Here is a 25,298-nt window from a genome sequence, read left to right as displayed (position 1 = left end):
TTTTATTTATTGTTTATTGGAGGGGAGAATGAGCACACCAGGGCCTCTAGACAATACAAACTCCAGATGTATGTGCCACCTTGTATATCTGGCTTACCTATGTGGGTCCTTAGGCTTCACAGAAAAGTGCCTTAACGACTAAGCCATCTCTCCAGCCCTTTTTTTCTGTTTTCTTGAGACAGAGCCCTTCTATGTAACCTGACTGGCCTCAAACTTGAGATTCTCCTGTCTCAGCCTTCAGAATGCTGTGACTGCAGGCATAAACCACCATACTCAGTTTACCCAACTACTTTTAACCTCTTCTGATAATACTACCCTAGAGCCTGAGTGGCTTTGGCCATTCTACTCTTGGTCCCTTGTCTACTTTTCCCATCAGAAGTTAAAGAACTTAGAAATTCAATCAGATCACACCTTGCTTTCAACCACTAAATGACTCCTGGTCATATTAAAAGAAACTCCAAATCTTGGCCATGGCCTGTAAGACTCTAACATGACCTAACTCCTGAATACATCTCCAGTATATCGTCTACCTCTCTGTCCTGCTCCCACATACAGCCTCACTATCTTCCCTTATCTTCTTCATTCTGACAAGCATAATCTCATCTCTCAGGACCTTTGTACTTACAGTCCTTGGAACAAGTTCTCCTTACATAATTATATGACTTAACTCTCTCCCTTCATTCTAGTTTCTGCTCAAATGTCAATTTCTTAAAAAAAAAAAAAATTTCTTTTAATTACTTATTTGAGCTGGGTGTGGTGGTGCACGCCTTTAATCCCAGCACTCTGGAAGCAGAGGTAGGTAGGAGGATCACTATCAGTTCAAGATCACCCTGAGACTACATAGTGAATTCCAGGTCAGCCTGGGCTAAAGTGAGACCCTATCTCAAAATCTAAAACAAAACTACAACAACAAAAAATTATTTATTTGAGAAAAAGAGGAGAGAGAGAGAATGGGTGCGCCGGGGCCTGCAGCCCCCACAAACTCCAGATATATGCGCTACTTTGTGCTCTCACTTTTGGTAGAGAACCTTCTCTTTTCAGATGGCAGTGACCTTGGGATGACTCAGAAGGCACCATGGTGCTGGGAAGAAGTGACAGAAGTGCTCAGTACTGCAATATCTCTATTACACCTTCCAAGGCTCAGGGTCCATTGCGGAAAAGGTGGCAGAAAGAATGTAAGAGCCAAAGGAAGGCTAGAACTCCTTACAATGTGCTCCTTCAGACACAAAATGGTCTGGATATCCATGACCTCACAGTGCCTGATACTACCTACACAAGACCATCATAATAGGAGGAAACAATCATGACATCAGAACAAAAGAGAGACTGATTGAGAGGAGGAGGGGATATGATGGAGAATGGAGTTTCAAAGGGGAAAGTGGGGGGAGGGAGGGCATTACCATGGGATATTATTTATAATCATAGAAGTTGTTAATAAAAATAAATAAATAAAAAGAATAAGCATTCAATAAATGAATGATTAAATAAGCAAATCCTGTCTTAGTTTCTACCTTTTGTATGGCCTTTATTTATGTAATAATACAAGAATACTAAATAAATTGGGTTACAGATACAAATTTTATTTATTTATTTGTTTTTGGTTTTTAAAAATTATTTGAGAGTGACAGAGAGAGAAAGAGGCAGGCAAAGAGAGAGAGAGAGAAAGAGACAGACAGAATGGGTGCACCAGCCACTGCAAATGAACTCCAGACACGTGCGCCCCCTTGTGCATCTGGCTAACATGGGTCCTGGGGAATCGAACCTTGAATCAGGGTCCTTAGGTTTCACAGGTAAGCACTTAACCACTAAGCCATCTCTCCAGCCCTATTTTTGTTTCTTTAAGGCAGGGTCTCATTCTAGCTCAAGCTGACCTAGAATTCAGTATGTAGTCTCAGGGTGGCCTCAAACTCACGACAGTCCTCCTACCTCTGCCTCCTGAGTGCTGGGATTAAAGGTGTGCACCACCATGCCCAGCAATGCAAATATTTTTATAGTTTAAAAATGGGTGGTGGGCTGGAGAAATTGCTCAGTGGTTAAGGCACTTGCCTGCAAAACTTAAGGACCTGAGTTTGATTCCCCAGTACCCATGTAAAGCCAAATGCAAAAGGTGGAACATGCATCTGGAGTTTGTTTGCAGTAGCTGGAGCCCCTGGTGCACCCATTCTTTCCCTCTCTCTGCCTCTTTCTCAAATATATATATATAAATAAATAAATATTTTTTAATGGGGCGGGGTGCTGGGCATGGTAGTGCACACCTTGAATCCCAGCACTTGGGAGGCAGAGGTAGGAGGATTACTGTGAGTTCAAGACCAGCCTGAGACTACATAATAAAGACCAGGTCAGCCTGGGCTAAAGTGAGACCCTATCTTGTAAAACCAATAAAATAAAACAAAAAATAACTAATAAATGGGGTAGGGGGTATGGGGAGTCTGACCTTCATAGCTATGACCAATGAGCAAACCAGCACACACCCTCCCAATACATTATCACTGAAAGCTCATCACCTCCTCTCTGAGAGACTTTGGTGGCATAAAACGTTTCTCACAAGAAAATACTCCCCATATAGGGTTAAGACCTTCAACCCATTCTTCTATTTTCTGCCCTTATGTTCCTCTGAAATATAAAATACCAGCTTTTGCTAGAAGTGAATGGACTGTTTGTTCTAAAACAAAGGAAGGTTGATTACTTACAGGTCCTACGCAATTGAGGACAAGTGTTGTCTGTTTAGCCATTTCATCAAGTGAGGCTGGATTAGTGATATCACAAAGTATTATTCCAACTTCAGATGATAATGATGGTCTTCCTAAAATTAAAAAAAAATCCTTAAAGCAAATCCTGATGCAATATTAGATTGTCCAGACCTTCTTTTTATAGTAATCATTAGAAATAAATATATTAAATGCACTAAAAGACTGAAAACTAACACTCTAAAACTAAAAATACAATTGTTTCAAATCAGGTAATGAAAAACACAAAGAAATTGAATTGCTACTAAAGGTTACAAATACTACCACCCATCTTTTTTTTTTTAATTTATTTGAGAGAGAGACACACACAAAAAGACAGACACAGAGTGTATGGGTGTGCCAGGGCCTCCCACTACCATAAATGGACGCCAGACACATGCACCATTTAGTGCATCTGGCACTCCACGGGTACTGGGGAATTGAACTCAGGTCGTTAGGCTTTGCAGGCAAGCAACTTAACTGCTGATCCATCTCTCCAGCCCTGCCCATCTTTTTTTAAATGCACTTAACACAAGCAATAATATAAATCTGGGTAATGTGAAAATTTCACCATCTACTTTAGACACTGAGTCACTTTTTAAATTCCTCTTTCAAGAAATACTACAATTATTCCTCACCATTTACTAAACAATTACATATGATCCAATTATAGTGGGTTATAGGATATTGTCAACATCAACACCATGTGAAGTCAATCACTTTTAAGTAATCCAATCTATATAAAATCACCCAAGCTTTTACGGAAAGAACTGGAATGATTAACAAAACAGATTGACACAGGTTACCACCGGTCAAGTTGCATCACCCACAGTAACCAGATTTTGACAATATAAATGGTAGGTAAGTAGACTGCGTCTGTAAAGCCTCATTGAGCAGGCAAGAAAAAACTGGAATAATATTCACTGATATTGTTGGCAATGACAGCATTAAGAGTTGTAGGTGGAGGCTGGAAAGATGGCTTATCGGTTAAGGCACTTGCCTGCAAAGCCAAAGGACTCAGGTTCGACTCCCCAGGACCCACATAAGCAAGATGCACAAGGGGGTGCACACATCTGGAGTTCATTTGCAGTGGCTGGAGGCCCTGGCAGGCTCATTCTCTCTCTCTCTACCTACCTATTTCTGTATCTTTCTCTCTCTCATTCTCTCTCAGATAAATAAAAACAAAGAGTTATAGGTGGGCTGGAGAGATGGCTTAGAGTTTAAGGTGCTTGCCTACAAAGCCTAAGGACCCAGCCTTGATTTCCCAGTGCCCATGTAAGCCAGATACAAAAGGTAGCACATGCATCTATCATTCTTTCTCTTTTTTCTCTCTTTCTTTCTTTCCTTCTTCTTTCTCCTTTCTCTATTTCTCTCCCTCTTTCTTTCTTTCTTCTCCTTTCTCTCTGTCTCAAATAAATGACTAATTTTTTTAAAAGAGTTGTAGGAGTCTAACCTGCATATTATCTTCTATACAAAACCACAAACAATATTCTGTATTTCTACTCCAAGCAGGACTCTGTGTGGAACTCTAAGATTAAACTGAAAGCATGTAGCACTAACAAACGTGATTGGTCCATATCACAGTCTAGCCTAGAGAGGGGATCTAATTGCCAAACTTTAAAGCTACAAGAGTTCTAAATTAGGTGCCTCCCCCTACCAGGAAGGCAGGGTTTGAGTGTACCTTTCTCTTCTCAAATGTATCTATAACACTTAGGACAGGACCTAGCATGGAAAACTACTCAAATTTATGTTGAATGAACATTGAAAGAATAAGAAAATTGCCAGGCGTAGTGGCACACACCTTTAATCTCAGCACTTGGGAGACAGAGGATTGCCATGAGTTTGAGGCCAGCCTGAGACTACATAGTGAATTCCAGGTCAGCCTGAGCTAATAAGAACCTACCTTGAAAAAAGAAAAAGAAAACAAAAGGAAAAAATAAGAAAATAATCAAAGTACTGAGACAGAGGAGTGTTCAGCATTGAGACATCTCTATCACACCTTCCAAGGCTCAGGGTCTATTGCAGAAGAGGCAGTGGGAAGAATGTAAGAACCAAAGGAAGGGTAGGACTGCTTACAATGCATTCTTCCAGACACAAAATGGCCTGGATGTCCTTGACCTTGCAGTGTGCCTGGTACTACCTATACAGGACCCTCATAATAGGAGGAAAAGATGCTGACATCAAAATAAAAGAAAGACTAATTGAGAGGGGGGAGGAGATATGACGGAGGGTGGATCTGTGAAGGAGAAAGTGGGGGAGGGAGAAATTATCATGGTTTATTGTCTATAATTATGGAAATTGTCAATAAGAAAAAGATTTTTTAAAAAAATTAAGGCCAGCCTGGACCACATATGTAGACCCTACACCTCAAAACTAACTGACCAACCAGTAAACAAAAATATGTGGGGGAAAAAAAGAATAAGAAAATATCCAAACCAGGAACAACAATAAAAAAAACTTTCAGTGAATAATAAATAACTAGATCTGGACTAGTTCCAGTCAGCCTACACTGTCTCAAAAAAAAAAAAAAAAAAAAAAACGACTAGTGGAGAAACCTTACAAGTAAAAATATATTAGAGGGCTGGAGAGATAGCTTAGCTGTTAAGTACTTACCTGTGAAGCCTAAGGGCCCCAGTTCAAGGCTCGATTCCCCAGGACCCACATTAGCCAGATGCACAAGGGGTGCACGCATCTGGAGTTCATTTGCAGTGGCTGAAGGCCCTGGTGTGCCCATTCTCTCTCTCTCTCTCCTGTCTGTCCCTCTCAAATAACTAAATAAAGATAAACAAAAAATGAAATATATATATATACACACACACACACACACACACACACACACATGTATATATATACATACATATATATATATAAAGAAAAGCACACACACACAAAACAAGTAAACTAGGGCTAACAGTGTAGCTCAACTCAGGAGGAGTGTAGGGTTAGCATTTACAAAAGCCCTGGGTTTAACCCTCAGCACCAAAACAACTACATCCATCGTACATCCAGCCATACATCATATATCCATACATCATACATATATAGATACATCATCCATCCATCCATCCATCATGCATACATACATGATACACACATGCAGTATAATCTTAACAGTAAAACGCCTAAGCTTGCTTTCTTGCCCTCAGACACAAGGGAAACGAAGAGTCGAATCGATCTCCAATATCCAGTTTCCCTCCGCAGGCGACCGGCCCGCTGCAGCACGAGCAGCGGAGCGGCGAAGTTCTGGACCATTTGGACCCACAGCGGGCTCCCGTGAGGGCGACATTCCGAAGTGCTGGGGGAAAGGACCTCGCCGATTTCTCCCTTCCTGCCTTTCATTACGGAGCGAAGGGAGGCCGCGACAGGACGCGGGAGCATCCTCGGCCCGGCTCGCGACCTGCGGGCGCATCCCGGGAAGACGCTCCTTCGAGCGCCCCGCCGCCCGGCCCGCCCCGGCCGCCTTACCCAGCTTCAGGGCGGCTCTCTCCAGCACCTGCTGCAGCTTCTCCCGGGAGCGGCCCGCCACGGCCCATGACAGCCCGGAGGCCAACTGCTCCCGGGCCACCTCCTCGGTCACGAACTGACCGGTGAAGCCAGAGGCGCCGAACACTACCAGGCGGAAAGGCCTCGGCTCGGTCGCCATGACGAGCTCACGGCGAGCGCAGGCCCCGGGCGGGCTGAGTCCAGTGCGCCTGCGCCTCGGGCGGCGACTCCAGTACCGGGCGCAGCAACCGCCTTCGTCCGGGCGGCGGTCGCCGGGGCCTGAGCGCCGAGGTCCCTCGGGGCCGCTCGCGGGCCACGCCCACGCCCACGCCCACGCGCGCCCGGGCCTCCGCTCGGCCTCGGCTTCGGGCGGCTTCGGCCGAGCGGCCTCGGCTTCGGGCGGCTTCGGCCGAGCGGCCTCGGCTTCGGGCGGCTTCGGCCGAGCGGCCTCGGCTTCGGGCGGCTTCGGCCGAGCGGCCTCGGCTTCGGGCGGCTTCGGCCGAGCGGCCTCGGCTTCGGGCGGCTTCGGCCGAGCGGCCTCGGCTTCGGGCGGCTTCGGCCGAGCGGCCTCGGCTTCGGGCGGCTTCGGCCGAGCGGCCTCGTCGTCGTCTTCCGGGGCTGACAGGAGGGGCCGCCGACCCATGGCCGCTCGCTCGCTCCGAAGTCCCGCACCGCTCTGGGCTGGTTCTTCTCGCTGCACCAGGGCATTGCCCGGAGGGACCTGGAGAAACTCTGACGGGCCGACGCGGTCGCCCACGCCACAGCCCCTGAGCCCTTACGAGCTCGTCCGCCCAGGGCTGTTTGCGCAGCTCGAGAGGAGGAGTAGGGCGACCTGGAGCCTTAGCAATTAGGGGGACGCCGGTCCCCGGGGCTGGGAGTGAGGGACCCCAAATCAAACCCTGCAGGAGTCACTCCTGCTGAAACCACCCCCGAGGACGCAAAGTCCTGGCCCGAGTGGACATGCTTTCAATCCTAGGGCCACTTCGTTTGGCCTCCTTCCTTTCCCTTTTTTGCTCGGTGCATACTACTTGACCATAGTGCAGCTCTACATTTCTCAGAATCGGTTCTAGTTTATCTTGTTTTATTTTTTGTATTTATTTATTTATCTATTTGCAAACAGAAAGAGAGAATGGGCACGCCAGGGCCTCTAGCCACTGCAAACGAACTCCAGATGCATATGGCCCTTGTGCATCTGGCTTATGTGGGTCCTGGGGAATCGAACCTGAGTCCTTTGGCTTCGCAGGCAAATAAATGCCCTAACTGCTAAGCCATTTTCCAGCCCTCGGTTCTGGTTTTGAGAGCTGCCCAATTTCCAGTTACCGGCGGGTATTTTTTTTTAATTATTAATTATTCCCACATAAGCTCTGATAAATTTAAATTTTCCTACAGTTATTTTTCCTGTTTGAATTATTTTTGAGGCAAGAGGCTGGCTTTAAACTGAATGGAGTATCTTCTCCTGAGAGCTGGGATTAGAGGCGTGGGACACTATGCCTGGCTCCCCGCCCTTTATCACTGCTGTGAAACGTCTGAAATACCTTGGAAAGAGGGAAAAGCTGAATTTAGCCGACAGTTTTGGTGGCTCCGCCGTAGATCAGACAGACCTGCGTGCTTAACCTCTAAGCCATTTCTCCAGCCCTCTGTCACTTTTTCTAAGCACTATGTTCCCTTTTGAGTCATCCCAGAGGTCACCGCCATCTGAAAAGAGAAGCTTCTCTAACCCAAAAGTGAGAGTAGCACTCATATATGAGTATGAATGTTAGGTGCTTACTGGGCAGTTTGGTGAGCATAATAAATGCATTTAGCCAGACACCAGCAGGCATTACACCCCTAGGGTTCATGACCTCCCTTGTCGTAGGTTTTCAGTACCAGGAATATATTCCCTGCCATGGAGCCAGCCTCCAGTCCAATTAGTGAGCTGTTGGCTTCCCCCATAACAAACATGTCACTATTGCATCCATTGGTTCATTTGACCTAGCTGGTCAAACTTAAGGCTTGCAGTGTCTACTGTTGCTTATCTCCACTGATGACTTCTCTCTCCCATAGGGCTGCATGCAGCATAACTTTTCCAGCTTTCTGTCAGCTGGTCTACAAGGAGGAGACTTTCAGCTCAGCTCCAGCAAGATTTCTCAGTGACCTTGCAGCCCAAGCATGTGGAGTCTTCAGCAGTAGGCTCTTACCATCTATACCTGGTGAGAAACCAAGAGCCTTAGCCTGTAATGCTTTGGGGGCATCAAGGACCTCCCTGGCCAACAACTCACTGGAAAGTATCCCATCCTTTGCATTGAAATTATTCTAATAACAATCTATGTTTCTGGGTGTGCCAGTGTCCAAAAAAGTAGGTTTCCATGTGATTTTTCATACCCTCTTAAATTTTGATTAATCCTCCCCCCCATTCCTTTACTCAGTCTCTTCCTCTGACCTCACTTAGGCCATTTCACCCCCATTTTTCATCTACTTACATATAAACAATACCATCCCCTTGAGTCCTCTCCTCTCCTTCCTCCCTATAGCTTACTTTCTAGCTTACTGACCTCTGCTACTGATTTTTATCCCAACTCACAAAGAAGTCTAAATATTTCTAAGTAGGATCCACATATGAGAGAGAACATGTTGTGGTGGTTTGATTCAGGTGTCCCCCATAAACTTAGGTGTTCTGAATGCTAGGTTCCCAGCTGATGAATATTTGGGAATTAATGCCTCCTGGAGGGAGTGTATTGTTGGGGGTGGGCTTATGGGCTTTATAGCCAGTTTCCCCATGCCAGTGTTTGGCACACCCTCCTGTTGCTGTGGTCCATCTTATATTGGCCAGGGAGTGATGTCCACCCTCTGCTCATGCCATCGTTTTCCCCTGCCATCGTGGAGCTTCCCCTCGAGCCTGTAAGCCAAATAAACCTCTTTTTCCCAGAAGCTGCTCTTGGTTGGGTGATTTCTACCAGCAATGCGAACCAGACTGCAACACATGTGGTGTTTGGCTTTCTGGGTCTGGGTAACAACCTCATTTAGTATAATCCTTTCCAGATCCATCCATTTCCCTGCAGATTTCATAATTTCATTTTTCTTTACCACTGAATAGAACTCCGTTGTATAAATGTGCCACATCTTCACTATCCACTCATCAGTGGAGAGACATCTAGGCTGGTTCCATTTCCTAGCTATTGTGAATATAGCGGCAATAAACATGGATGTGCACATATCTGTAAGGTGGTGCAGTGAGTCCTTAGGATATATGCCTAGGAGTGCTATAGCTAGGTCATATAGTAAATCTATTTTTAGCTGTCTCAGGAACCTCCAGACTGATTTTCACAATGGCTGTACCAGTTTATATTCCCGCCAACAATGTAAAAGGGTCCCTCTTTTTCCACATTCTCACCAGCATTTATTGTCATTTGTTTTCTTAATGATAGCCATTCTGACAGGAGTGAGATGGAATCTCAAAGTGGTTTTAATTTGCATCTCCCTGATGGCTAAGGGTGTAGAACATTCTTTAGATGTTTATAGGCCAACTGTATTTCTAATTTGAGAACTCTCTATTTAGTTTCATAGCCCATTTTTTAATTGGTTTGTTTTGTTTCTTATTCTTTGTGCTTATTCTTTATGAGAGAGAGAAAGAGAGCAATAGAAAGGGAGGAAGAGAATTGGTGCACCAAACAAAGCCTCCAGCCCCTTTATTCAAACTCCAGACATGTCACCTTATGTGCCTGTGGGACTTTGCGTGCTTGCATTACCTTGCACATCTGGCTTACATGGGACCTGGCTTCTAGTGTAGATATTTTGTCCTCTGCTTGATCTATTCTACTGGTGAGACTTTCTAGAGTTTTCTATTTGACTTGCTCTGCTTTGCATTTCTAGTATTTCTGATTGGTACCTCTTCATCTCTATTTCCTTACTCGTGTCTTGTACTGACCTCTTTATTTCATTAAGTTGGTTTCCTGTGTTCTCTTGGGATTCCTTCAATTTATTTTCATCTTTGATCCCTTTGATTTCTTTGAACATAGATATAATCACTTTTTTGAAATCTTTGTCAGACTTTTCATCTAAATCAGTCTCACTGGAGGTCATTTCTGATGGATTTATAATTTTGGTGGAATTGTACTGATACTTTTGTTTCTTGTATTATAATGTGGAAATTTTTGCATCTTGAATTAACTTGATGCTTGGGTTTTCTAGTTATTTGCAGTATGCAGTATTCTTAGACATGTAAATCTGTTTTATATATCTTCAGGATAGAAGTTTAAGGTGCCAAGTATGGCTCTTTTTTAAAATTTTTTTTATTGTTTATTTATTTATTTGAGAGCAACAGACAGAGAGAGAAAGAGGCAAACAGACACAGAGAGAGAATGGGCACGCCAGGGCCTCCAGCCACTGCAAACGAACTCCAGATGCGTTGCGCCCCCTTGTGCCTCTGGCTAACGTGGGTCCTGGGTAGTTGAGCCTCAAACCAAGGTCCTTAGGCTTCACAGGCAAGCGTTTAACTGCTAAGCCATCTCTCCAGCCCCAAGTATGGCTCTTATATTACTCCCAGAGCAACAGCAGAGTGACCCTAGGTGTTGGGTTTGCCTGCTATACAAGTATTCTAGTAGTCTGGTGGAGCAAATTACTGGAAAGTTCTAAAGTTCAACTGAGCAATAGACACATTCAATCAAAACTCTGCACAGAGTATTTATGGAAGAGTGGAGATTAAAACAAACAGATAATCTTGCTGGGTGTAGTGGCAAACACCTTTAATCCCAGCACTTAAGAGGCAGAGGTAGGAGGATTGCCATGAGTTTGAGGCCACCTTGAGACAACATAGTGAATTCCAGGTCAGCCTTAGCTAGAGCAAGACCCTACCTAGAAACAAAAAAAAAGAAAAGAAAAAACAGATAATCTAATAAAGCCAAAGTCCCTAAGAGTGTGTGTCACCCCACCATTTTAATCTTGTCAACTAGGAGACTGACACTTCTGGTCTTAAATGGTTCCAGGTCAGCCTGGGGCTGAGTGAGGTTCTGATCCCACTAATGACAGAAGAAAAAGACAAAGGTCCTATAAATCAGAAAACATTAAAGGCAACAATAGTCAACACCAAAATACAGCTTCTTTGAGGATGGTAAAGCCTACCAAGAATACATCCATCATATCTAACACATAACCTGCCCTGACATGGAAGGTGAGATTAGCACTTCCAATGCAGGCCTATGTACCTGGCCTTGTGCAAGTAGGCCCTGTTACCTTTTGGGAAGGCTTCCAATGACACCTATGTTGAGTGCTCACCTCGGTCCCTCTCTGTTGTGCTGTGGGCTCCTCTGGGCTGCTTGGGCGGTGGATCCGGTGTTCTCATAGGCTGTGCTGGATGCTGTGTGGCCGTGGGTGATTTCTCCGGTGGTTCCAGGCACTGGCGGCTGGGGGAAGGGAGGCTGTGCAGGGTGCTTGGAGCTGCTCAGCTGGTCCCGTTTGTGATCTCCTTCAACAGCTGCTCAGCTGGTCCCTGCTGTCTCTCGCTTGGGTTTCTTAACTTTGCAAATAGGCTGATGTGAGTGGGAAATCCCTTCATCTGGCTTCTACTCCTGCAGCTCTGTGACAGGCCGGGTGAGCACATGGCCCCGGGGGCCGCTGGCGCCTGGGTGGGATTCTGGCTAGTTTCCTGCTTGCTAGAAGCTTTGGGTCTCTCCTGCTTGTCTGCTGTGGTTGATAATTCCTTATTCACCTTCACTTTTTTGGTAGAAGAGTACATTTTGCTGTTTTCTCAGCTTATTTCCCTCTTAAGGTTGCTTTGGCATGGCTACTATACTGCCATCTTATTCAGAAGCCCAAGCCATCACCTTTAACCACTGAGCCATTTCTGTAGCACCCACATAAAGCCAGATGTGGGATAAGCATCTGGCACTGGTTTGCAGTGACAGGAGACCCTGGTGTGTCTGAGAAGGGGGTAGAGTTAGGGTGATTAGACCCCTGAAGGTGAAAGGTGCAGGAAAGTTTGCACTTGCTAGAAAGATCACCTGACTTCTTATCTCTTGCCTAGTGCCCCAGACCTATTTTCCCACAAACAGTCCTGGCCCTGCTGGGAGGGAGATCTTTCATGGGATTTAAACATTGTGTTGGTCAAGTTTAGGCCCTGGAACTTGGTGCCAGGGATAATCTCTTCCTAAGACAGTCCCTAGCACTAACCAACCAACTGGCCCTCTGGTTCACCTGGGCCACCCTAAGGTTATAAATACCTTTATAACCTTTATAAGGGGAGGGCAAGAGTTCTCTCTGGTCGCTTGGTAACTTCCAGCCATGGGTAACGTTTTATACTCTGCTTTCAATAGGAGCAGTGTTACTGGTTTTCCCTTTGGTTTCATGCCCTATGGCTCAGCATGGCATTGTTATGGATACAGAGGTTAAGACAGGCCTGATGACAAAGCCATCACCACTTTGATCCTCACTGTAGGTGTCCTTTCCTCCTTCAGTTTTTCAGCATTTACTGAGTATTAACCATATGTGATGTGCCGCTCTTGGCATTAGGGAGACAGTGATAGGAAACCAAACAAAATGTGAAAACCTGCTCTCATGAAGTGAGAAAGTGAGGAAGACAAAGCAATAACCAAAACAATATGCAGAGTGTTAATAAGTCAGGAAAGGAAGACGTGATATTGGGGTTCATAATAAAAATACATACTTGGGGCTGGAGAGATGGCTTAGCAGTTAAGGCACTTGCCTGCAAAGCTTAAGAACTCAAGTTCAAATCTCCAGGTCCCACGTAGCCAGATGCACAGCAATGCAAGCTCACAATGTTGCACATGCGCCACAAGGGGGCGCACACGCCTGGAGTTTGTTCGCAGCAGGCTGAAGGTCCTGGCACACCCATTCTCTCTCTCTCTTTCTCAAAAATTAAAATAATAATAATAGTAATAATTTGATCTCTCTTTGATTCCTTGCACAAGCTCCTTTGGAATCCTTTGAGTAGCAAGGGTTAATGAGGTGGCTGGTGGTAGGGGACTCCTAAACAAGGGCTGTTCACCTGAACGATCAAGGTGTAATTAGAGGCTTAGGACTCAGCGCCACAGCTCTACTGCATGGAGGGAACAGACGCTGAGGCCGAGTTGATGCAGCGGTTTAATCAGTCATGCCTGTGTGATGAAACCTCCACAGCAACCAAAAAGGACAGAGCTTGGGCATCTTATGGGTTGATGAGTAGTATGTCCATCTGCCCACAGAGCAGTTCACTCGCCATTCCACTGAGATAAGATCTTGCACTTGAGACCCTTCTAATACTCATACCACATATCTCTTATCAATGTTTTTTAAATCGTATTTATTAATTCTTTTTTTTGTTGTTGTTTTTGTTTTCAAGGTAGGTTTTCACTCTAGCCCAGGCTGACCTGAAATTCACCATGTACTCTCAGGCTGGCCTTGAATTCTCAGCAATTCTCCTACCTCTGCTTCCCGAGTGCTGGGATTAAAGATGTTCGCATTTATTTTCAAGGAGAGAGGGTAGGGGAGAGAGAGAGAGAGAGAGAGAGAGAGAGAGAGAATGGGTACTCCAGAGCCTCTTGCCACTGCAAATGAAACTCTGGACAGTTTGTGGTACTGGGAATCAAGTCAGAGCTGTCAGGCTTTGCAAACAAGTACCTTTAGCCACTGAGGCATCTCCTCAGTCCCCTCAAAGATCTTTGTAACAAAGGAGTACCTGGAATTCTGTGAGCCACAATAACAAGTTAATCACAACTGAGGAGATGGTATGGGAACCTTAAGTTTATATGTGGTTAGTTAAAGCATAGATCACAACTCGGACTTGGAAATGGTATCTGAGGTGGGGGCAGTGCCAGCCCTTGATAACAAGACCTGAGGCTGTTTTGGGTAGAGACAACTGAATTAAACAAGAACACACAGCTGGTGTTTGCTGGAGAACTGCAAACTGATGAGAGGGTTTCTCATAAGACATCAGAATATTCCATGAACAAAGAAACTAGTAGGTTAATATATTGAAAATGGGCCCTGGAGAGATGGCTGAGCAGTTAAAGGTGCTTTCTTGGCAAAGCCTGCTGACCTGGGTCTAATACCTTAGTACCCACTTAAATCCAGATGCACAAAGTGGCACATGTGTCTGGAGTTTGTTTACAGCAGCAAGAGGTCCTGACATGCCCACACTGCCCCTGTCTCTTCATAAATAAAAACTTCAAAACTATATTGAAAATGTTTATAATGGCCATAACTTTAATGTCTAAGGGCTGTTCAGCATAAAACTTGAAATCCTTCACTACTTTTGACTTCACTTCCTTCTTTCTTCTCTCTTGCTGGATCACCTTGGCCCACTACCCTAACCTTGTTGCTATTTCTCAAACACTTATTTCACAAGGGCCTGCCTCAGAGCCACACTCCTATCTGTGTTCCCTTACCACCTTCAGATCTCTGCTCATTGGACCTTCCCAGACTGCAACCCTATGTAGCATGATAAGCCTTCCTCCCAGCACTGTTCAGCCTCCCGCTCTCCTCATTTCCTCCATTGGATGTCTTATGTACTTTGTTGGTGGTGGCGGTGGCAGTGGTATTCTACTCTCCCTGGCCCTCTATCTCTTTTTTTATTATTTATTATTTTTTCCCCAGGCCCTCTATCTCTAACAGAGAACTTCATTAAGCATAGATAATCATTATTGGCATCTGCCTGCAAAGCCTAAGGACCCAAGTTTGATTCCCCAGGACCCACGTAAGCCAGATGCACAAGGTGGTGCATGTGTCTGGAGCTCATTTGCAGTGGCTGGAGGCACTGGTGCACCCATTCTCTCTCTGTCTGCCTTTCTCTCTCTCTCTCTCTCTCTCTCTCTTAAAAATAAAATAAATAAAACATTTAAAAAAGAGAAGCAGATAATTGTTCCAACCAGACACAACACACACCAGTAGGACTGATGGACATCATGTCCATTTTCCCATGTTGACTCCTCAGATGGACCATCTAGCTTCCAGGATTGTGACCGAAGCAGAGCTATGGATTCCTCAAGGTTTTACTGTGAGACTAGTCAGCTTCCAGACGACCAGAACAGGAAAGGAGTCTCCTTGTCATGGGCAGGCGCTTGACCTTGATGGGACCCTCTAGGTCCCTGGTGACCTGTCAGATGTCACAGTTGGTTGAGGACACTGTCCTTATGACTCCAGTATGATGAATCTATACTATATCTCTTGGCTGATGGAGATGGGCCCAATTCCCTAGTGGTATGTTGGTCCCCTTGTGTTACAAATTTTAAGAGAACACTGCCAATGGCAGAAGAATGTGACTCACTTCTATAAATCTAAGCAGCACCAAAAACAACCAGCACCAGCAAGATCAGCTCTGAATTGTTTTTATCCCTTAGGGCTGGGCTTCAGATTTGCCCCCAAAGCCCCTAAGATTGGATTCTAAGATTTGTCCCTACTGACATACCTCTTCCTTGGTAAGGCTTTATCCATTAGAGGCTTAAGATTTAAGCCTGATTTTATGGGGCAACTTTTAAATCAATACATTTTGTCCCCCATACAGTCATTACCATGTCATAATGTAAATTGTATTTGGTCCAACTTTAGAAGTCCTCACAACCTTTGCCGACTTTATGATTGTTTTAAAGTCTCAAGTTTTATCTGAGATTTAGGGCTTTTTGGTAAGTGTAAGTCATCTAAAATTAAAACAAGTTACATATTTTTAGCATAAAATAGCACAGAGTAAACATTTTCAACGCAGTAAGACATAACAAGGAGAAATTGGACCAATATAAATCAATAACCATCAGGTAAATATGACCAGTGAGGACAATTTCTGGATTTTTTGGGTTTAAAGGTAAACAGTGGCTTGGTGTTGGTGGCACACACCTTTAATCCCAGCACTTGGGAGGCAGAGGTAGGAGGATCACCATGAGTTCAAGGCCACCCTGAGACTACATTGTGGGCTACAGTGAAACCCTACCTCAAAAAAAAAAAAAAAAAAAAGCTGATGAGATAGCTTAGCAGTTAAGGCATTTACCTTTGAAGCCTAATGACCCAGGTTCAAGTCCCCAGAACCCATGTAAACCAGACACACAAGGTGATGCATGTGAACAAGGTGGCACATGTATCTGGAGTTCAATTGCAGTGGCTGGAGGTCCTGGCATGCCAATTCTCTCTCTCTCTCTCTCTCTCTCTTGCCCTTTCATAAAAAATAAGAATTGAGGGCTGGAGAGATGGCTTAGCAGTTAAGCGCTTGCCTGTAAAGCCTGAGGACCCCAGTTTGAGGCTCAATTCCCCAGGACCCACATTAGCCATATGCACAAGGGGGTGAATGCGTCTGGAGTTCATTTGCAGTGGCTGGAAGCCCTGGCGTGCCCATTCTCTCTCTCTCTCTCTGCCTCTTTCTCTCTCTGTCTGTTGTGCTCAAATAAATAAATAAGATAAACAAAAAAAAATTTTTAATAAAAATTGAGGCTGGAGAGATGATTTAGTGGTTAAGCACTTGCATGTGAAGCCTAAGGACACCAATTAGAGGCTCGTATTTCCCAGTACCTATGTAAGCTAGATGCACAAAATGGAGCATGCATCTGGAGTTCCTTTACATTGGCTGGAGATTCTCTTTCTCTCTTTCTTTCTTTCTCTCTCTCTTTCTTCCTCTCTCTCTCTCTCTTCCTCTCTCTCTCTCTCTGTCACTCTCAAATAAGTAAAAATTTAAAAACAAAAATTAGTGGGCATGGTGGCGCACTCCTTTAATCCCAGCACTCTGGAGGCAGAGGTAGAAGGATTGCTGAGAGTTCAAGGCCACCCTGAGACTACTGAATTCCAAGTCAGCCTGGGCTAGAGTGAGACCCTGCCTTGAAAAAAACCTTTTTTTTTAAGATTAAAAATAACCTCCCAAAATGGTTAACAGTGACTGACTCATCAGAGCCAGACAGAGGCAGAAGAAGGCATGAGTTTAGTATTGTAAACCAGCATCAGACAGAGGAGCCTGAGTCTGAATCTTTGTCTATATTGTAGTGTTTTGTGGTCATATTCTCCTCCTGGGTGTTTAAGACCATGTAGGCAGCCAAAATTAGCCACATATTGTATTTTAGAAGTCAGTTATGGCTCTGTAGGAGAGACTCTGAGGGACCTGTGAGTCATTCTATGACTCTCAGCATCGTCATCTGCTAGGATAAGTCAAGGCTGTGCCAACCATGCAGCTTCCTTTGAAAGCACTTGTTGTGACTCTCCTGTTGCAGATACATTGACCTGGAGCCCATCTCTGGGTCTCAGTGTCCTCCCTGATCAAGGAGACAGGTCACTTGCCAGAGGCTAGAAGCTAGCAAGTGTGTGTCCCATCATCTCCAGTGGCCTTGTGACCTGGGTGGGAGCAGGAACCTACATATTGGTTGTCCTTTTAACTTTTTTTTGTTGTTGTTCAATTTTATTTATTTATTTGAGAGTGACAGACACAGAGAGAAAGACAGATAGAGGGAGAGAGAGAGAATGGGCGTGCCAGAGTCTCCAGCCACTGCAAACGACCTCCAGACACGTGCACCCCCTTGTGCATCTGGCTAACGTGGGACCTGGGGAACCGAGCCTCGAACCAGGGTCCTTAGGCTTCACAATCAAGCTCTTAACCGCTAAGCCATCTCTCCAGCCCAGTCCTTTTAACTTTGATGTACTGTTATTATCACTCAGAGAGACTGTACACATCTGATAAGCAAAACAGATTTAGTTAAAGAAGTACAGAACCTATCTGGTTAATAAAACATTTGGTTAGAGAATGAAACAAAAGTTTAAAATCTTTCTGATTAACATTTAAGTTTTGTTGTCAGGCCACAGTGTAAGCTATATCTGGAACACAGAAAGCAGACACATTTTATCTTTTGAGTATTTGTCAGTTATAAAGTACAGGAAGAACATGTTAGCAGCCTGGAAACAATATTTTACCAACAACTTTAAATCAATTGATTTGATCTAGAAATTGTATGAAACCAGGTGTGGTGGTACAAACCTTTAATCCCAACACTTGGGAGGCAGAGGTAGGAGGATCGCCATGAGTTCAAGGCTACCCTGAGACTGCATAGTGAATTCCAGGTCAGCCTGGGCTAGAGTGAGAATCTACTTCAATAAACCAAAAAAATTTTTTTAATTTTTTATTTGTTTTTTAATTTTTATAATTAACAACTTCCATGATTGTAAACAATATCCCTTGGTAATTCCCTCAAATTTTTTTGGTTTATTTTTATTTATTTATTTGAGAGTGACAGAGAGAAAGAGGCAGAGAAAGAGAGAGAATGGGCGCACCAAGGCCTCAAGACACTGCAAACGAACTCCAGGAGCGTGTGCCCCCTTGTGTATCTGGCTTATGTGGGTCTTGGGAAATCGAGCCTCAACCGGGATCCTTAGGTTTCACAGGCAAGTGCTTAAACACTAAGCCATCTCTCCAGCCCCCCAAAAAAGTTTAAAATAGAAATTGTATGCTAGAGAAAGACAAGACAGTATAAAATCTTGGCATCTGTGTTTGAAAACATTCTGCATATCTATGTAGGAACCACTTACCCTGAAAAAGCAGGAATCAAAATATCAGAGTTTAAGACTCTTTCTCTTCAATGATGATCATGTGAACATGAGGCTGTGACCCAGAGCAGGGAACATGCAATATATCTATAAGCAATGGACTTAAGATACCAGAAATGAGACAATTACTTAAGTAAAACTTTGACTAAGACGGTTTAATTATACACAGCTTAATAATAGAGCAAAACCTATCATTGTTGAACTAAACCAGCCTGATTTTAACATACATTAGAGACAAAGTAATTTCGTAATTAAGCACCCTTAACCATTGAGTTATTTTTAACTTAATATAAAGCAATATTTATGCCTGCTAGAATATATGCAGCTTAGGCAAACTATACCAACATTATTTGTATATAGCAGCTCTTCCTAGGACGTGAGGCATTTTCTCTGTTCCTGTAAGAACAAAGTCACAATGACTAAATCACTTTTTATAAGGCTGAGATGATAACCTCAGTGATGACCATCTGGCAGAACCAGCATGAACAAGGCAGAAGTCATCTTAAAGTTGCGGCACCTTTAGACAAAATAACCTGATTAAAGGAAATGAAGTGCCAATGAGCAAACCTTACTATTTATTTCTTTTCAGTAGTTAAGAAGATTGACAAATGGAGGAGCATGAATAACTTGATTGAGTGCTCTAAGGTGCTCACAGCCAGGCGTGGGGGCGCATGCCTTTAACCCCAGCTCTCAGTAGGCAGAGGTGGGAGGATCAGTGTGAGTTTGAGGTCACTCTGAGCCTACATAGTGAATTCCAAGTCAGCCTAGACTAAAGTGAGACCCTACCTTGAAAAACCAAAAAGCCAAATAAATAAAGTCTATCTTTTTTATTTTAATTTTTTATTTATTTATTTGAGAGCGACAAACACAGAGAGAAAGACAGATAGAAGGAAAGAGAAAATGGGTGCGCCAGGGCTTCCAGCCTCTGCTAATGAACTCCAGACGCGTGCACCCCCTTGTGCATCTGGCTAATGTGGGACCTGGGGAACCAAGCCTCGAACCAGGGTCCTTAGGCTTCACAGGCAAGCGCTTAACCGCTAAGCCATCTCTCCAGCCCTCTTTTTTTTTTAATTTTTTTTAAAATTTATTTACTTGAAAGCGACAGACACAGAGAGAAAGACAGATAGAGGGAGAGAGAGGGAATGGGCGCGCCAGGGCTTCCAGCCTCTGCAAACGAACTCCAGATGCGTGCACCCCCTTGTGCATCTGGCTAACGTGGGACCTGGGGAACCGAGCCTCGAACCGGGGTCCTTAGGCTTCACAGGCAAGTGCTTAACCGCTAAGCCATCTCTCCAGCCCTCTTTTTTTTTTTTTTTTTTTTTTTTGAGGTAGGGATTCACTCTAGCCCAGGGTGACCTGGAAATCACTGTATATTCTCAGGGCGGCCTCGAACTCATGGAGATCCTCTTACCTCTGCCTCCTGAGTGCTGGGATTAAAGGCATGCACCACCCTGCCTGGCTAATAAAGTCAGTCTTTTACAGCCATTATCATGAAAAGATTAATATCCGTGAGTTGAAGATTTATTTTAACCTTGATATTTTAAAGTGTATTGACATAAATTCACAACCTGAATACCATGACATCCTGCAACCAGTCAGGATCAACTTTTTGTTAGTTTGATATAAGCTTTAGGCAAGTCTAATAGTCATCTTACATACCCCAAGGAATGTGTAAACTGATCAAGCACTTTAAGATTCAGTTTATCTATTTTTGTCTTTAAATCTTCTGTTTAAACTTATTCATACCTTTTATCCACATACTTTTACCATATAATCTATGTAATCACTCTGAAACAATCTCTTTTACCAAATATTTAACATCCAAAATTTAAAGTTTTCTTTCTAGTTTATCTCATCATAACTACCAATAAATTTTCATTAAAAAAAAATTTCAGGGCTGGAGGGATGGCTTAGTGGTTAAGGGACTTGCATATGAAGCCTAAGGACCCAGGTTCAAGTCCCCAGAACCCACGTAAGCCAGATGCACATAGTGATGCATGTGTCTGGAGTTCATTTGCAGTGGCTAGAGACTGGCATGCCCACTCTCTCTCTTTCTCTTAAATAAAAAAAAGATAAAATATTTGTTAAAAAAACACATTTTAGGGGGCTGGAGAGATGACTTAGAGGTTAAAGTGCTGGCCCACAAAGCCAAAGGACTGAGGTTTGATTGCCCAGGACCTACATAAGTCAGATGCACAAGAGGGCACATGCATCTGGAGTTTATTTGCAGTGGCTTGAGGTCCTGACATGCCCATTCTCTCTCTATCTGGCAGCCTCCCCACCTCCAGTCTCTCTACCTGCCATTTTTTCTCTCTCTCTCAAATAAATAAAATGTAAAATAAAATATTTTTTGAAAACAGCATTTTTACTCTATGAACAAATCACATGTTGGTCCCATTTTCTAAGTTATCTTGTAATTTTCCCTGTATCCCCATTCAATTGAGCTTCCACCTCAGTAGGGCTATTAATACATTAGCCAGTCTCTGTGGGAGAGACAATGTTTCAGAATATTCCCTACCATAAGACATTTTTGCTTTTCTCTCGGCTTTTTTGTTTTTGTTTTTGTTTTTGTTTTTGTTTTTGTTTTTCGAGGTAGGGTCTCACTCTAGCCCAGACTGACCTGGAATTCACGAGTCTCAGGGTGGCCTTGAACTCAAGGCAATCCTCCTACCTCTGCCTCCCAAGTGCTGGGATTAAAGGCGTGTGCCACCACGCCCCGCTACGTTTTGGCTTTTTTTTTTTTTTTTTAAGTTTTTCTTATTCATTGAGAGGAAAAGAAAGAAGCAGAGACAGAGGCAGAGAGAGAGAGAATGGGTGCTCCAAGCCACTGAAAACGAACTCCAGACACATGTGCCACCTTGTGCATCTGGCTTATGTGGGTCGTGGGGTATCGAACCTAGGTTCTTTGGCTTTGCAGGCAAGCACCTTAACCACTAAGCCATTATTTTTTAAATTGACAACTTCCATGATTGTAAACAATATCCCATGGTAATTCCCTCCCACTGTGGGATGGTGGAACTCTCCAGTAGCCCAAATAGCATTACCCTCCCACTTCCCATGGTCTTGGGTCTATCCATTCCCAGGCCCAGCCAGCCAAACCCTCATCCTCCCTCACTACTGGAGAGTGTGTTTGAAGGCAGGTATGTGTGGGGGGGGGTAAGGGGTCTCTGGCCTTAAAGTTTCTGGTCTGACTCTAGCCAAACTGTGTTTTTTTGTTTGTTTGTTTTATGTTGTTTGTTTTTTTGTAAATTCCAGGGAGAATTTTGGATTGCCCTCAGGGCTCCAGTGCAGTTCCCTGACCTCAACTTTTAAGAGTGGACAATCTTGCTGGACGTGGGGGTGCGCGCCTTTAATCCCAGCACTTGGGAGGTAAATATAGGAGTTCAGGGCCACCCTGAGACTACATAGTGAATTACAGGTCAGCCTGGGCTAGAGTGAGACCCTACCTCAAAAAAAAAGAGTGGGCAATTTTTTATTTTCTCTTACTTACATTCAGAGTTCCCTGTTCCCTCTGGAGGCCATTTAACATTAAAAGTTGGCTATCCTAAACCACAGAGGGTTTTTAATTAATTTCCCTGGTGTCATTTTAGTATCATAATCTCCTGAATATTCCTCTCTCTTCTCCTCCTCCTCCTCCTCCTTCTTTTTCCCAAGGTAGGGTCTCACTCTAGCCCAGGCTGCCCTGGAATTCACTATGTAGTCTCAGGGTGGTCCCAAACTCACAGCGATCTTCCTATGTCTGCCTCCCAAGTGCTGGAATTAAAGGCATGCACCACCACATCTGGCTCTTTTGTTTTTGTTTTTTTTTTTTTCAAGATAGGGTTTCACTCTAGCCCAGGTGGACCTGGAATTCACTAGGCAGTCTCAGGCTGGCCTCAAATTCATAGCAATCCTCCTAATTCTGCCTCTCAAGTGCTGGGATTAAAGGTATGAGCCACCTACAGAGAGACAGAGAGAATGGGTGCACCAGGGCCTCTAGCCACTGCAAATGAACTCCAGAGGCATGTGCCACCTTGTGCATCTAGCTTTATGTGGGTGCTGAGGAATCAAACTTGGGTTGTTTAGACTTTGCAAGCAAGTGCCCTAACTTCTGGGCCATCCTCCAGTCCTTGAATATCCCCTATTGAAGTATGTTTTTCTTTTTCTTTCCTTATTTTCTTTTTCTTTTATTTCTCCCCCCCCCCCCACCTCAAGTTAGAGTCTAACTCTGGCCCAGGGTGACGTAGAAATCACTATGCAGTCTCAGGGTGGCCTCAAACTCACAGCGATCCTTCTACCTCTGCCTCCTGAGTGCTGGGATTAAAGGCGTGCGCCACCATGCCCGGCGCTCATGCCCTCTCGCCCTCTCTCTCTCTCTCTCTCTCTCTCTCTCTCTCTCTCTCTCTCTCTTTCTCTCTCTCTCTCTCTCTCTTTCTTATCATGCAATCTAGGACAGTGGGCTTGGTGGAGAACTTCCCCCATGATGAACTTCCCACTGTTGGTGTTACCCAAAAGACACAAAGACAAAGCCTTCCTAGGCAGGTGCTACTCAGGACAGAGATCATTCTGTGGCCTCAGGGCCACGAGCCACACATATACATGCACACACATTCATTCCAAGTGTACCTTTCATACAGATTACAGATGGTCACCTCCCCCTGAGGTGACTTAACTGAGTGGTCACAATGACTGCACAGAGGTGATCAATCTCTCTCTTCCATCAGCTTGGTGGGTCTGATTAACTGAGTACCCCAAGGTGTCTTGTGGAGTCCCAGATAATTTTTCCACTCTCCTTTTCAGATCCATCAAGCAGATCAGGGTCTGACAGCGTATAGGCCATGGCCCATGGATTCTGGTTCCTGAACCAAGGCCAGGTGGTGCCTTCCAGTTGTCCTTGGATCACAGCCAAGTCCTACAGTGATGGTGACTCAAAGGGCCAGCCTTGCCTGTAAGCATAGGACAAAATGGGGTTTCCTGGCCAATGTACAAGAAATTTTACAGGAAACTAAGTCCATATAGATGGCACCAGAGATAGAGTGGAGAATCAGCCCCTTAAAATTTTTTTAAACAATATTTTATTTATTTATATAGGACTGGAGAGATGGCTCAGCAGTTAAGGCACTTACCTACACAGCCAAAGGACCCAGGTTCGACTTCCCAAGACTCATATGAACAAGGCTGTGCATGCGTCTGGAGTTTATTTTCAGTGGCTGGAGACCCTGACACACACATTCTCTCTCTCTCTCCCCCTCTTCCTCTTTCTCTCTCTCTCAAATAAATTAATTAAAATTAAAAATGCTGATTTATTTATTTGCACACAGAGAGAAACAAAGAGGACAGAGACAGACAGATAGAGAATGGGCATATTAGAACTTTCAGCCACTGCAAACGAACTACAGATACATGTGCCACTTTGTACATCTGGCTTTACATACATACTTGGGGAATTGAAATGGGGTGGTTAGGCTTCGCAGGCAAGCACCTTAACTGCTGAGCCATCTCTCCAGTCCCACTAAAAGGTTTTATAGACAATATGGCAGGCAGTCTGACATCACCTTGAATTCTTTACACTATCGGTGGGTTACAAGTTTCTATGGTTACATGATTTGGGGTCACAAACAGAAAATTCCTTAGCAATCAGTCACTGATGAGAACATACAAATGGAGAACAGAAAGCTGTTTGTTCAGGGGTGTTTGTGTCTATGGCTGCGCTAACCTGATACAAGCAGGGTGCAGCTGCCGAGATAGGAAGGAGACTCGGTAAAGCTTGTACAATAGAAACTGTTTTAGAGTATCAGCTGGGCCTGGTTTCTTTGTTAAATTTCTTCTACTACAGTGTGCCTAACAGTCCCACTTCCAGTACCACACACAAAACAAAGCTCTTCATTGTCACAACAGTACCCTGAGAAGAACATACGGTCAGATTTTTTTTTTTTGAAGAAAATTATAACATGGTTAAGGAAACTCCCCTTTGTAATGAGTAAGTGAACAATGATCCTGTTCCCCAGTGACCCCTTTCTCTTTGTACTCACTAGCTATAGATAGTGCTTGAATCAATTATTGTATCAGTGTTTACTGAATATTGACTCTAATGACTATCTAATTCTATCATTTCTTTTGCATTTATCAGCTAGCATTCCTTTATAAAAAGCAAGTAGTGGGCTGGAGAGATGGCTTAGTGTTTAAGGTGCTTGCCTGCAAAGCCTAAGGACCCAGATTCAATTCTCCAGGCCCCACGTAAGCCAGATGCACAAGGTGGAGTATGCGTCTAGAGCTCATTTGTAGTGGTTGGAGGCCCTGGTGTGCCCATTCTCACACACTCTCTCTGTGTCTCTAATAAATAAATAAGTAAAAATAAATCAGAAAAAAAAATTAAAAAGCAAACCAAACAAAGCAAGTAGTGCCCAACTGATGTTCTGTGTTACAGAATAAAGACATCTTGATGAGAAGGGATTTAAACAGTAGATTATTTTGTTACCTGCTAGAAGAACTTTTGTCTTGAATTTGTGTCTTTAGAAGCACTGCATGAAATTGTTTAATGTGTTAATAAATGTCTGCTTTGTAAAGGATTATACTAAGTGAGGTAACCCAGGCCCAGAAAGCCAAGCGCCACATGTTCTCCCTCATATGTGG

At 44.1% G+C, this 25,298-nt stretch overlaps 1 protein-coding gene across 1 annotated transcript in view; it reads right to left on the bottom strand.

Moving 5' to 3' along the window:
- Window positions 1–6,415, bottom strand: part of Sccpdh (saccharopine dehydrogenase (putative)) — a 37,231-nt gene extending 30,816 nt beyond the window's left edge. The window contains exons 1-2 of the mRNA XM_045141494.1: window positions 6,192–6,415; window positions 2,691–2,803 (exon numbers count right to left, since the gene is read on the bottom strand). Of these exons, the coding sequence (XP_044997429.1) occupies window positions 2,691–2,803; window positions 6,192–6,369 (291 nt within the window). The 5' untranslated portion in view covers window positions 6,370–6,415. The remainder of the gene's footprint in view (window positions 1–2,690; window positions 2,804–6,191) is intronic.
- Window positions 6,416–25,298: the final 18,883 nt, after the last annotated feature.

The sequence above is a fragment of the Jaculus jaculus genome, chromosome 1 (assembly GCF_020740685.1).
Source record: "Jaculus jaculus isolate mJacJac1 chromosome 1, mJacJac1.mat.Y.cur, whole genome shotgun sequence".
NCBI classification, from domain to species: domain Eukaryota; kingdom Metazoa; phylum Chordata; class Mammalia; order Rodentia; family Dipodidae; genus Jaculus; species Jaculus jaculus.
This window is presented reverse-complemented; position numbering and strand designations above follow the sequence as displayed.